This window comes from Diorhabda carinulata, chromosome 1 (genome assembly GCF_026250575.1).
Source record: "Diorhabda carinulata isolate Delta chromosome 1, icDioCari1.1, whole genome shotgun sequence".
Classification (NCBI taxonomy): domain Eukaryota; kingdom Metazoa; phylum Arthropoda; class Insecta; order Coleoptera; family Chrysomelidae; genus Diorhabda; species Diorhabda carinulata.
Genome location: NC_079460.1, coordinates 30,384,717 through 30,400,235, shown reverse-complemented (window position 1 = coordinate 30,400,235; position 15,519 = coordinate 30,384,717). Strand labels below are relative to the sequence as shown.

Sequence of the window (15,519 nt, the reverse complement as noted above, 5' to 3'; positions counted from 1 at the left end):
TTTTAAAGACGCCAACATCTCAGAGTTAACAGTCCTAAGCCTGCTAAAATGTGAAGGAAAATTTTTTGTTTGTCGATATAGTTATAAAATGTCAAAAACAAAATAAAAATTATAATAATCATCCTGTGTTTCGATATTCCATCTACCTATATCTTATATAAACCATTTAATTGTGAAATTTAGATGGTCGGACCTGGTTGTCACATAAATTGTGAATGAAACCAAAATATTTTACAAAATACTTCATTTAAACAGCATTTTAATTTCAAGTATTTATATTTTCTTGTAAACAACAATATTTGAATTTGAAATGTTAGCAAAATGAAAGTATTTTGCATAATACTTTTGTTTCATTTGGATATGAACCTTAGATCAAATCTTTGATTATAGAAATCAAGAGATGTCGCTAGGAAAAAACTTTGCAATCAAATTTTTATACAGAGTGGCAGATCTATCGAGTATATAATATTAGTTACTTCAAATCTAATCAAAATAATTCTAGATATAACTCATTCTAGGTATACATATACTTGGTTTGTAGAACCGGTACTAAGTTGGCAAAAGTCGAATTAGTAGAAACTAATTTGTGTACATTATTCCCACTGCTTATTTAAATAAATAGACTTGTAATATGTATACAGATTCTGATGAATGCGGTGGTCGTTATTACGGTCAATTTTGTTAAATTTGCCTTTTTGAATTTTTTATTATATTATGCTGAGACATTTCTAATAAATTTCCAAGAGCCATTCTTATTGGGACACCCCATACAAAAAAAGATTAATACACGATAAAAGTAATCAAATTTCACGATCTACCGATCTAATTGATATATTCCAAATTGTTTCGGCCCGGATTATAAATATGCTGTTACTGCTCTACTTTACAATTAGTTTGTATTGATTTCCTAGAAGGTAGGTACCGTTTAAAAGTGGAAACCATTGTGAAAGCATTACATTCGTTTCAAGTTACAATCAGGAACAAATTGTTCGTTTGTTTTTTATTAGTTTAACAAATTACAAATAATTATCCGCACGGAACAGTTTTTACCAGTTCACTTATATATATTACAAAAAGACATATTAGCATTGCACGATATTTCTCGGATGATGACTTAAAAATGTTAAGAAAAACGAATGCAATGCTGCGTGAAATATTAATGAATCTAAGAAAATATAGAATGGCGCAATAACTTTATTTTATGATATTATAAAGCAATGAATTCTTCTATGGTCATTTGTCTGAATACGTATGGAAAAATTCGCTTCACATCAGCAAACTCTACCAAAAAATAGAGGTGAGTAGATATTCTAACACGGCTACACCAACGGCGTGAGGTCTATTTTGAAAAGTAATTTTATTCCGAGTAAAAATCAAATCAACCATAGTTTTCCCATTTGAACACCAGCAGCTCAGGTAGCTATATCTTCCACGGCGTATTTCATAAAACGATAGTAGGTAATAGTTCAGATCCCACATTTTCTCCTCTTCTTTAATGACATGCTGGACTGCTTTTTGCCAGTTCACCTCCTTCATGGCCTTATCCTTTCACTTGCGCCCATATAAGTTCTATAGGATTTAGTTCGCAACGATATGGCGATGTGCGCAGCACTGTTACACTCTGTTTTTCTGCTACGGCGTATTTCATAAAACGTTGTTTGTGTAAATTTGCTATAGCTAATAGTTCTTTTTTTATCAAATTATCTTCAAATTCAATACTTTTGGTGGTTAACCAGTCAATAATTTCTTGTTTTCTCCAAGATGAAGTTGGAGCCTTCTCTATGCGTCGAGAATGATAACTTGCGTAATCCATAACTACTACTGAATATTTTATCATTTCACCAAAATAGTCTTCAAAAACATCCTAATCCATGTCCTCGTGGAAATCTCCCGTATGGCACGAATAAAAGGTTAGTAAACCTTCTTTCAAAAATCCCTCTTCGCTTCCAATATAAACGATTATTAGTATTTTCCATTTACCTGAAGGCACCTTAATACCCGTTGACAGGCCTTGGCGAGCACTGGTTATATTTTTATCTTGCCACATTTTTGGTACTGTATAACCTTCATTAATCCACGTCTCATAAAATAAAAAAATTTTCTTCTGGTCTGTTCTGTACTACTTTATACTTCTTAATTATTTTCGTTGCCAGCAAACAATTTCATCGCTTTCCAATGAAAGAGCTTTGCGGTTATGCTTTTCCCAGGCAAAATCTATATTTCTCAAAGTGGTCCATAAAAGTTTTTATCCACGGAATACTGTCATCCTGGCCAAACTCCATTAAAATCTTATCTAGGTTGGGTTTTTATTTTTTAAAATAAAAGAGTGAATTTTTCTTTGAATTACACTTTTGGTGTCTTCATCAAGGACTTTTACTGGTCTGTCTGGACTTTTCTACACAATATTTCAAGACTTACACCTATGGCCGACCCCAAAATTGAGCCGAACTGGACGGAATTTCCCATTTTATTGCTATATACATTTCTGAAATAGACTATAATTTTATCTAGTTGGCTAGATTACTGTTATTACAGTAAAAACGGATTTATCAACGAATTCTGTAACAATCACGCTGAGTGTTCTACTCGATAAACCGGACTCACTTTCCCCCATCTCTTTAAATGGACTTCAATATAAGTGAACCTAATAACGACTATCTACTTGATAGCCTGATAATTATTTGGTGTTTTTAGAAATAATTAGTTTCAACGTTATAATACAACCAGAAATTAATTGTCAATTTCCTGTTCTCACAAATAGCAATAATTCCAATCATTTTTAATAAATAATGAATAAAGGAAATAATGTCACGAACGATATATAGCGTGAAGTCGGTTATAATGGAATTCTAAAATTTGGTATATATATATATATGAATTAATGCATCTAAATTTTCTTGATTTTGGGTCTCTTCTGTTTTAAAATTGAAATCACACTTTTCAGAGGCATTAGCCAGGAAAGTAGTTATTTTCTCTTTTGAAGAACGGCAGAATACATTTTCAAAATACTGAATTTGGAATCAACCGAAAAAAATGGGTGATTCGTTGCGTGGAGTAGGCAGATTGAGACCACGGAATCGTATCACTTCTTACCAATGAACGAATAACCACCCTATCTCTACCCCCACCCTTTTCTTGATAATGGCTCCAAAGTGGGAGAGTCGAGTATTTTCGACGTGGTTCTTACATCTCAAATATTAAATTATTTGTAGTTTTATTAGAATTTACAAAATTTTATTTAAATTATTTAGGTATTTTTTATCATTTATAGCTTTTTCGTTTTTATGAATGTGAAGCATTTCTAAAAATTCTCTTTTTTCCATTTCCATTTCGCTAAAATTCACAATGCCTTACCCACTAAAATATATAGTTTATCAAAACTGCACAAACCTAACATTCCACTTCGACCGACTCTTTGAAGTATTCAAACTCCTCTCACCACATTATCTAATTATTTGAAAAATATTTTGAAAAAATTTTATATCAAATCAAATACTATATCAAAAACACATGAGATTTCAAAGAAAACATTAAAAGTATCAAAATTCCTAATGAATATGTATTTATTTCGTTAGATGTGGTTTATTTATATACAAATAGTCCTATTACCATTGTAAAAAACATATTAATAAAAAAATTTGAACAAAATTAAAGAATATACAGAAATACCTCAAAATGAATTTATAAAAGCTGTAGAACTCACACTTACAACAACATATTTTAAATATGAAAATGAAATATACAAAAAAAATTGATGGTTGTGCTATGGGAGCTTCCATTTCAAGTGTTATAGCACAATTGGTAATGGAAGATCTTGAGGAAACTGTCCTAAACAAGCTTGATATAAATATTCCATTCTTTTTCCGATATTTAGATGATGACCTAACCACTGCCGTACCAAAGAAGCAAATTGAAAACATAAATACAAAATTCAATTCTTATCTTAGAAAACTTCAATTCACAATCAAGGTCAAGCAAAATAGTAGAATCAATTTCCTTGATGTCACATTACATTAAAATAAAATAGCATAAGAACATAATGGTATACGAAACCAACTTGGTCCTCAAGATATTTAAACTTCAATTCGTGTCATCCTATGTCACAAAAAAAATCATTAATTAAGATTTTCGGTGGTGTTAATTCTTGACAAAATTTTTAAATTCATAGGTTCAAAATTCAATATTCAAAGTGACGTTGATAGAAATATTGATTAATTGAAATATTGATTAAGATTACTATATAAATTTTTATTAATTTTTTATTGGTTAGATTCTGAATGACGTTGAATATAAATGACAATAAATTTTATAGGTTAGGTCGTTATAAGTGAAATTGCAATTTTTAGGTTAGGTAAGGTCGGTTGGATTATCTTTATAGCGAATGACACTTTAAGTACGAAAAATAATTTAACTAGCATTGCAAGGATTTAGTACCGTCAACCAATGTATACATTACACAGGCCAACAAAAAAACTATCATTGAAAACTTTTATTAATGTGCATCATCTGAATACAAATCTGGTCTTAGCTTAAAAAGTATATCATACAGGTTTCACTTTCAACTGGGATAGGTTTACACGTTTTTTGCTTTGAAGCTTCTTCTAAAGTAGTAAACAGTAGACTATTTCCCCCCAATTTGCATTCCCGTGTTCCATCGGCCCGGGTAGCATTTTCCATTGTTTTTATTTTCACCTTGCACCAACATTTCCTAAATTGTCTGATAAGTAATCAAGGTAATTAATAAGTAATCAATTATTCAAAATTGAAGATTCTAGCTCATTAAACATGATAAATGTTTTCTATTTTTCATTATGTTAGTTACAATAATAACATATTCTGACAATTTCCATCTCCCATGAACTTTGTAAAGACTTCTTTTCATATTACCCATATTTTTCTCCATTTTAAACCAATGTGGAACATGTCAAGTTTGATAAAGACACCCGCTTTTATTTTAACTTCTAAAGGGTATGGAAACTTGTTAGCAGAGAGACTTAAACATGGACCACCTTTAAGTAAATTCATTACAAAATGGTTCAAGAGAACTAACTTTATATGTCGAGAAATTGTTAAAAAGCTTACACTGTTGTCTATTTTCAACATAGTTTCAATTTTTCCCTACTGTTATTTTAGCTTTGAAAAAAGGTGATAATCGCTGGGGGTCTAAGTATATGGGGAATGGTGCACAATGTCCACCCCAATTACTTCAAAAGATTATGTATTTAAAGTGATTAGAAACTTGTGAAGAAGCACAACTCCTTCCGTCAGTCGTCCTCTCCGGTGATTGTTTGCCGAAGTTTGGTCAATGTTTCACAAATTTGTTATTCCAGGTTGCATGAAATTCATGAGGAGTACCCCATTTCACAGCTGCCATAAGCTTTCTTGCCGACTGTGTTTGTTTGAATTTCTTTGGTGCCGATAACCAGATTGACGCCACTAACGAGATTGTTGTATTGTTTCGGGAGTGTTGCTCCTCGTATCCGTCAGTCAGCATACGGGGGACCCAACGGGCACTTACCTTGCGACAACCTGACGTTTCTGTTGAAATTCTTTCAAGTGTGATATGGCAAGCTTCAAGAATGCATTTAACCAGTTCACAGATAGTGATCCCCTGGTCTTTAAACAGTTCACTGTTGGTTTTCTGGACAACTACATCCGAAGCCGGCGGACATCTTCTTCTTCCATGCGACATTAAGCAAATGCCTTGCATAATTTGCAGAACGGACTTTTCACCTTAGACCTCAATCAATTGCAGATGAATATCCACGGATGGTAACTTGCGTCGAGAAACTGGATTATTGCTCGAACCTTGCGCATGGTGGGAGCTAATATTAGAGGTCAAAATATCTGTATTTAACTTTTTTAGTCAATTTCTCAGTGAAAATATTAAAAAAAAACAATTTCTCAACGTTAATGTAATGTGTACCTGAGTCGTTGCTACTCCGGAAAAGCGATCTGGGGAGATTACGAGATTAGGATCTAAGTCATATTTCAGAATGCAGATCCAGTATAGTTTCAAGTCGCGTCATAACCGAATTTGAATTATTTTCATATCTGTACTATTAGAAGTAGAGTTTTAGAAGGTAATTTTCCCTATAAGAGCCTTTTGGTTGAAATAACTAATGCTTTTATCATCGTTATGCAAAACTGCGACCAATTATATTTTATGTTATATATATTTTCATACACTATACCGTTTTTAACACGCTTTTATTAGCTTCACCTGTATGTGAGTTTGTTTGTAACTCTCCTTTGGACTGAGAGCAAGTGACTTATTATTGTTAGTATATCCCACCACTTTAATTGCGTTCGCTAGCCGAGTGGAAAAAGACGCGGTTCTGCACTCCCGTTCACGTTTGTTTCTTCGGCAAATTTTTTTTAGATATTATCACTACAAATTTTCTCTGTACATCGACATAAATTTCACAACTGTATGCCCTCTGTTGGAGATTTACTAGACTACCTGCATTAATATACTTAAGAATTTAACACATCAAATTTTATATTTTTCAAGAAGAATTTTACATCCTTGCACCCTCTGTTGGAGATTTACAATACTAATGACTAGAGCTTGAAGAAATATTCAATTTTTAACAATAATTAGAACTGAAAAGTGGAATATATATATATATATATATATATATATATATATATATATATATATATACGCTTTCATAGCATATGAAACTAAAAAGTGAAAAATGAATAAAGTTTAAAAAATTAAAAAACAGGCTTTTAAAGCACATCAAACTAAAAAGTTGAAAATAAATTTGAAAACAAGCTTAAAATAATAGTGAATGAAAAATACTAGTATTATTTTTAACTAATTTAGATTGATGTACTTCAAAAGCGTGTTTTTTAGTTTTTTAAAACTATTTATTAAGTAATTGGTATGTTAGAATTTGTAACATTCTTAAATGAATAATTTTTTAATAAAGCTATTCTATATACGGTATGGAGATTACCAAATTGAACTATTAATGCTTCATTCCGTTTTGTGAGCGATGAAACATAGCGACAAGCGCATAACAATGGTCAACTATTTCAACTATCGCTTGTTTCGAATCAGAATCACACGTCAGTCGGTATAACTGAAGCATGATTTAAGTTTTCGAGATAGAAATTTTTTCTTAATTACCCTATTTTTCCAATTTTTCAAATTTTCGAGTTCAGTTAGCTACAAAAGCCTGTTTTTCAAATTATTATTTATTTAGTTTTGTGTTGTGACTACAGACTTTATCGGCCAGTGTGTGTGCATACGACTATAGCGCAAATATATAGTACTATACACGCATCAATCTTCTGTTAAACGCTGACACGACACGTGCAGCAACTTATTTTGTTATGAGATTGCGAACAATAGTTAATTCTGAATTATCTGATGAGGATAATCGGACAATTTATGAAATTATTTTTTCATGATACCGAGCTAATAAAAACGTATTAAAAATAGACCCAAAGTTGCATTTTTCAAGGATTCCAGTGCAATCATTCAAGTTTGTAAATTCTTATGTATGTTTTTAGCGATATGTAAGGATTTACATTATTCCAAAGCCTCACATTTTGAGTATCATTAATTTAAAACATCCATAAAATAACGTAAAAATTAATATTTAAAAGATTCCGGAGAAATCGTGTGTTGGAGAAGGTCTTATTTAGAGACGATTAAAAAACTCCGAGAGGAAGGAAAAACTATTTTTTATTTGGACGAGAATTGGGTTAACGAGGGGCACACTTACAGATTTACTGTGTATTTGTGAATAATTGAATAAAAATAAATGTATATATTGAAAAGCAATAATAATATTTTATTAATTACGAAAAACCCATTGCAACGGCTATGATGGTTCGGATTCAGAGGTTGGTGTGAAAGTATTAAAATAGAGAGAGAAATAAAGATATCCTTCAATTTTGGAATGAAAAGGATGGCCATTCGGATTATCTAGATAACCGCTTACATTTTAGTACGGTCAATTATGGGGAAAATAGATCTCTGTCCAGTTACTTATTTATCATTGGCATATTTAAATATTTCAAATTTTGGACGTAAAGTACCATACTAAAAATTTCAGGGTTTTGCATTTATGAAGAGCATTTATTACTCTACGCTCTTTCCAAATAGAGTATAAGAATAATTGAAACTAATAATAAAAACTAATGTTTGGCATTCATGAATTAAAACAAAGCTGGTGTTAGCTCTCTCTAATACGTTTAGGGGTGAGCCTGCCCAACTAGCTAATACCACCAAAAATAATCTAAAAAATAGAACCATCCAAAAAATATAACTTCAAATAAAAAAAAGTGAAATTGCCGACACAAAATATCCCAACCCACAGCTGTAGATCATTATAATTATAACAAAAATTATGATTATTTAGGTGACATAGAACTATAAGAATTTATGTAGTGAGAGAATGAAACAGTTCATAAGTTTTTGTCCAGCAATTGGTTTCTTTCTATTTATGATTCTCTCTCTATTCAACCTCGTGTATCACACAGCACTCCTATGGGGTTGCTTGCTTAAGTTCAACTAAGGTATAATCTAAGCGTTGTCGATGTCATATTACTCGGATTCACTAAGACAGCGTTAAGAAATTATCGAAAAAAGGCACGACTAAAATTGGCCGATGTGTGTGCTTCTATCATGACAATTCTCCAGCTCACACGGCTTCGCTTTCCAAGGCTACTGTACACGAATGTAGCTTCACAGAGATTGAAGACCCATCATATAATCCTGATCGACTATTTTTTGTTCGCAAAACTGAAGGGCGAGATAATGGGTGAACGATTTAACAACGACGATGAAATTTAGCAAGCGGTGTACATTTTGATTCTAAAGATGCATCATATTATAACTGTAGGATAGAGACTTTGGTCAGACATTCTGAAAAATGTGTGGAAATAACAGGAGAATATATTGAAATATAAACACAGTTTTTTTAATGATGACTTTTCTCTCTATGAACCGCACTACGTGTACATCATATACTGTCCTCGTGAACTGTTATTGATTGTATATCTAAATTTGACTACTGATTTAACTCATCAAAACTACATGAACACAAACAATATTGGTATAACTAGTTGACCAGTTTACAACTTCAAATTTTCACTAGTTTATGTATATCCGTCCCAAATATACCAGAGGAGGATTTTTGAATTTCATTGTAATTATATAACACTTACCTTTAGAGGTGGTCGTTCGGGGTCCATTTTTTGGCGTTCATACCGATCTTCAAATGTTTTATCCCAATATTCTTTATTCTTCATCCATGATGGCTAGAACAAATAATCTTATCAAAACTAGGTAGTGCACGTATTTGTGATAATTCGATATAATTGAAATTCTGAAATTGATTGTATTTCCTACGAAGAGTATGTAGAGCACATCCAATTTACGAGACGTTAATTGAATATCAATTTCATTGACTTATATATAGTTCGCTTGATTTTATTTTATTTTACACGCTTATATTAGCTTGGTATGTAGGGATGTAACGGAATCGTGGAACTCGATTTTCGAGCACTTCAATACGTCGGATTTAGTTGAAATTTAGCACACTTATTGAGAACCGATTACAATATGATGATTTCATAAATTCCTGCCGTGATCCTGATCAGATTCATCAGAATTATCGACTTTTTGTGCTCAGACAGGCGCATTGCTTGATTTCACGTTAAGTTTCTTTAAATGACACTCGTATACTCCCTCCCTAAGCCAAAACTCCATACAATATTTGACTTCATACGAGAGCGTAGTATGATCGTTTCAATTCTTTTGAGATATTTAAACCTGAATATCATTATTATAATTGGGTTTGTTACAGTCTCGATGTGATGGATTCCATCTTAGATAAAGATCAAGGTAGACTCCCAAGTATTTAATATCACTAGTGGCTTTATATTAATGTCATTGATACTAACAGTGTCAATTGTTCTTATATGTGAGAGGCATAAATAATGTTTTTTTTATAATTTACAGTTAAAAGTTTAAAAAGAATTTTGAGGTTTGTTTCTATTAACATTTCTATTAACTTTTTGATGGAGGCCACTGGAAATTTGTTTTAGTTAATTAAACGTTAGTGTATCTTGGTTCTCTACTTCAGAACAAGCTTATCCTACAGGATATACGAATAGAAAAACTTGAAACTAATTTTGGTTTATTGTGGTAATTTGGGTAATGATCAGTTATAGTACTTTATATAATTAAGGGTAGTAAATTTTCTAATAAAGCATGATTATGTGATTTGACGTGTATGTGATCAATGCATAAAATTTCAAGAGTGAAGTACATTTAGATTATCAACTTAACTCGTATGTCCAATAGAACAAAATGAAGTTTGCACACTATTTATTGGTATTTTCAAGGTAATTAGAGAGTATTGTGATTCCTAGACTATAATATTTTGAAAAAATTGAACTCATTTCAATAGCAAACCAAACTGAAAATTTGGAAATAATGTTTTCAATACGCCACTCTACTTAACATTAAAATGATATGTTCTATTAATCACTCTACCCTTATTACTTTAAAAAAAACTATTCTCTAGGTTTTGGTTTGGTTTGTTAGTAAAGCGTATTTTTTAGTTTTTAAATTATTATTTATTATTGTCTAAAAAAATCTTTGACCCATAATTTAGTACTTTTCTGTAATAGCTGTAGCCATTTATACATTTTATGGTTATGGGCTTGTTTTTATTGGGTCTCACATACTTATATTTCCGCCAAAGCAAATCATTTGTATCCAATAAATTATAATCTGAATTATATTATGAGGTAAAAAATTTATTTAGAAAAGAAATCTAAGCAATTCACACCAATTCTATTGAAAATATTTCTTTTAATTTTATAAGAAATGATAACAAACAAGGTACTACATCTGGTGTTTTCTCCGGTGTGGGGGAGCTACTTGTCATAAAGGTGGTATGCCGGTAGATAGTAGAATTATCCAGAGGGTTTAGGACGACTAAGATATTTAGAAAATTGGTCTCGTGTGTAAATTCGAAGCGTGATGCGATATTTGTAATCAAAGATTGTATCCGCATCTAATGTTCACAGATAGTGGAAGTTTACGACGAAGAGAAGATAGACAGAAATCAGTGAGGCGCGAAATGAATTGATAAATAAAAATAATCAGCCAGCAACTCTCGGTGAAATGGTGACGGGAAGCACTTTTTTCATCTGATTAGTTGCGGTATTCTCAACGTTAGCATTGTCACTTTTCGTGAGAAGCCACAAAAATTTAATGAATAAGGTTTATGAAGACAGACAAAAAGATTTTAAGTGGTCAATAACTCAAATTGAGAAAAAAGCCTTTGATCGATTTTTTAGATATTTTCTTCGCATATCGTTTTACAAACGTCCTAGTGCCTCCTCATATTAAAGTTTACTTGGAACAAACTTACACGATGTACCAACCATTAAAAACAAACAGTAACCTTGACCTGGATGTTCAACTTTGATTGTCGGGCCTTTTTAGAGTAGACTTTCCATTGTGCATTCCCATATACTAAACTTTCATCCTTTCATTCAAGGTTGGGGATGAAATCAGGATCTGCGGATTTATATGTCTTCCATGCAATTTGAAACACGATTTTGTTCATCAGTCAAAAGTTTGAAACAAATTTGGCCCACACTCGTCAAATTTGGATATCGACTTGTGAAATGACTTGCACAAACTCTTCCGATTTCTTTACCAAGCTCTTGTATAGGCAATCGCCTATTTGAACAAACAATTTTTCTCAAATATCCTTCTGTTGATGTGTTCGGAAGACATCTCTATCGTTCCTTGTCCTTAACTGACGCATTTACTCACAACTATGTCATAAAACTTGATAGCAGTCTTCATTATCATTATATTTCAACATTTTGTGAGCTTCTCTAGCACTTTTGTTCAAAATAATAATAAAATTAATGTTTAACATCTTATACATTGCATTAATCAAAATTCATTCACTGTTTAATCAAACCTCGAATATTTCAACATCATTAACTACGCAAGTGATGCTTACGGATTTTATTGAAAAATTAATTAAATCTAGAGGCTATCTTTCTAGAACATCATACATTTAATGACTCCTCTTTTATATGTACGTGTAAACGTGCGTTGTACTTAAATTCATACTCGATTGAATTCGCTCGTAATTTCATATTATATAAAAGAGAGTCACGAAGATCAAAATAAGGTCGCAGTCTAAGGAAGCCCCGTAACTACCTTGTACTGATTCTCCTTGCTTTATATATAAACTGACACAATAGGGAATTACTTTTGTGCAGAGAACCGTAACAAACCGATGCATTACTATAATAATTTGTTCCTTATTATAACATATTTAAAATAGCTTATTGCGTATGGAAAAATGAATTCATTACGTGATATGGTATGAGAAGTATCTATTCACATCTTTAGCTATTACTTTGAAGTAGAATTTGAATTTTGTTTCTATCTTTTTTAAAACATTTAAAATATTATTTACGTATTTTACTGTCAATTTTTCAAAATATCATCATTCATGGGGATATTATTAGCCGCAAGCAAGTGGCATATTCAACTATGTCAAAAAAGATATTTAAATGGGCCAATGGCCATAAAATTATTTATTCCACTCACCAAAATAACCAGAAAATGACATGTTAGGCTTCGACGTATTATGCGATTCGATAGTAGGAATTACGTATTTCAATTGAAAGTTGTTTTAACGGCTTGGAATGGAAGGCAAGTCTTAGGACTTAATAGTACTTGAGAAATAACTTTTCGCAAGACAAAATCCTCATAAGATGATTTAATAGAATGCTGTGAACGTTAACTCGATATTCGATGTGAGTCAGATGGATGGTTTATACGTTTGGAATAGGGTTGAGGAGAGAGAAATTTCTGTCTGTTTATAGTAATGATCAGGTCAAAAAAAAGGATATTCTTCTCAAAATGTCAGGTGGTAACTTTGTGGTAGCTTTCTTTCCCTCTGGGTACTAGGATATTTAAAGACTATGCGTTGGATTTTGGTTCAGACTTTAAGTTCAGAGGCCATAACGAAGATGTGATACAAAAGTATAGAGATAAGGCAGTAGTGGGGTAGTAACATTAAGTTTATTTATATCGATAGACTATCTGAGACATATTTATTTTATCCTTTTAGGCGTGGTTTTCACAAACCGAATTTCCATTTAACCTTTAATCCTATGCGGCATTGGCAACAAGATGAAAGGTTCCATCAGGGTTCCGAATTCTCAGGAAAAATTATAAATAAAAATAAAGAAAATGAATTTTCTATGACATTCGAGGCTCTTGCGCCGTAAGCTTTTTTATGAAATTAATATGGTCCAGCTCAATAGAAATACCCTCCTCCTAATTAACATTTTGAGATCCTTACATAGTCTGTTCATTCACGACAAGACTGTCCCACAAAACAAAGAAAACAGCAATAGTCGTGGAGAGAGTATAGTATTCTACTCGCGTATAATGAGTTATTATAAACGAGGTGAAGTTTACTGCTACGAACGCTAGCATAAATCACCACAAATCAAACTCCATTACACACTCGTGTATAAAATACTATTATCTAAAAGGAGGCGCATAGTTTCTTTCATTGTCACTGAATGACATTGATGTTTTTCATCGTTGTTATTGGTAAGTGTAAATATTCGACCTTACGTTTTTATTTTTCAAAATAACCCTAAACAAAAATATGAATAATCGAAATGGTTGGCGGTTTCTCGCAATACCATTGAAACTGCAAAATATATACTTCTTTTCTTCCCTTTCATCGACTGAATTAATGACACGTTACAGTTTACATAGCACACATGGGGAGGCCAATATTTGGCTTGATCTCCGATTATAACACTAAAATACTTGAAATAAGCTTCTTCCACATTTTCAAAAAATGGTCTGGCTTGTGACTTCATCATAATTTCTCCACAAATTATTACACAACTTGTCAGGACAAATTTTGCAACAGTGTCTCGAATTCAAGTATCATTGGTTTGCAAGCTATTATTTGCATGAACAAGTTATTTCCAGTTATTGACTTAGCAGTGAGAATTACGTAAAAATAATGATGAAAATATTTGCGTTATGGACAAAAACTTTATTGAGACCCATGAAGAGTATTTTATTTGTCAATTCCTGGTAATACTGGAATGGTAGTAAACGCCTCTGTGTATCACGGCATATCATATTTTACTCACATCAAGTGTTAACAGCCAGTGCTGGAATAATGGAAAATTTATCCATTGCGTATATACCGTATTAATTGAAATAAAGCGGATGAAACTCTAAACAAAATTTATCTTATTTTAAAATTTGTTCCTTGCCAGATTAACCATAGAAAATATGGATCTTCTCTTAACCCTACTGTTAATCGATATACTCTTCTAAGTAATATTAATAGATATCAATTTATAGTAGTCAGGTAGCTGACTTAGTCTACTTACATTAATAATAAATTTACAATTTACAGTGGGTGCATATCTATAATATAGTCCAGTCATATAAGCGGCTTCACCGGAATGAGAGGTAATAAACCCACAACCCGCCAACCCAACATTAATTTTGGCACTCAAAAAGTTGTTTCAAAAATATTATAGAATATAGTGCCCGCGTCTTATATTCAAAGTGAACAATTACAAAACATTTGTTTTAGAAAATATTTCGTTTCCTATGATTTAAATGTTATTTGTATTTATTACAAAGATTTGGAAAATAAAATTCTTGATAGCTTTTATGTGGAAAAATGGCAACATGGAACAATTTTTGAGAACGTCAAGTGCATGTTGCAAGGTTAACCGTTAGTCTCGTTATGCAGTACAGTCTATAAACCTTGAAAAAGATATGGTTATAAATACATTCCACTTTTCATAAATTATTACATTAACATTAAATATTTTTCATAATTAAAATATACTATGTAGTTTAAACATTGATGACTGAAAAATTGAAGTATATTTTAGGGCTGATTCTTTTGCTCCGCTCCTGACCTATGATGTCTAGATTCACACTAGAAACCGACAAATCTGAATCTGTTGAAGCGACCCTACAATAGGAGGCCGAATTCGAAAGAAGCACATCTCAGTGACAGTATCAAAATGGATCATGTTGAGCAACACGCGATGATACACTTGACGAGAGTTCACCCCAATGTAAATTCACAAATATTATGGAGACATTAGGAAAATCTGCAGTATCATGTGATATAGCAAAAAGGTGGTGTCATGAGTTTAGATATATTACAGTAAATCTGAACCTAATATATCGACTCAACTCAAACATTGATTTAATAATAACATCGGCGATTCGATTAAGAGGTAACATTGTTTGAGAAGTTTCAAAATTCCTATTTAAGATCCAAGTAACGTAATATTGATGGCAGAATTCCGAGCTTACATAGGCCACGAAATTCCGATGTATTTAGCAGGATGCAGTCATGAAAATTACATCGATTAAAGAAACACGATTTAAGAGACCACCATCGACTCCTGCTCGATCAACAAGGCATCAAGCGCAGAGTAGAAACTATCAAC

At 32.0% G+C, this 15,519-nt stretch overlaps 1 protein-coding gene across 2 annotated transcripts in view; it reads right to left on the bottom strand.

Annotated features, from left to right (window-relative positions):
- LOC130896934 (alpha-mannosidase 2) overlaps positions 1–15,519 on the bottom strand; it is an 82,675-nt gene that overhangs the window by 27,828 nt on the left and 39,328 nt on the right. For both annotated transcript variants that reach the window (XM_057805387.1, XM_057805474.1), the window contains exon 4: positions 9,187–9,279. In XM_057805387.1, coding sequence (XP_057661370.1) covers positions 9,187–9,279 — 93 coding nt within the window. The remainder of the gene's footprint in view (positions 1–9,186; positions 9,280–15,519) is intronic.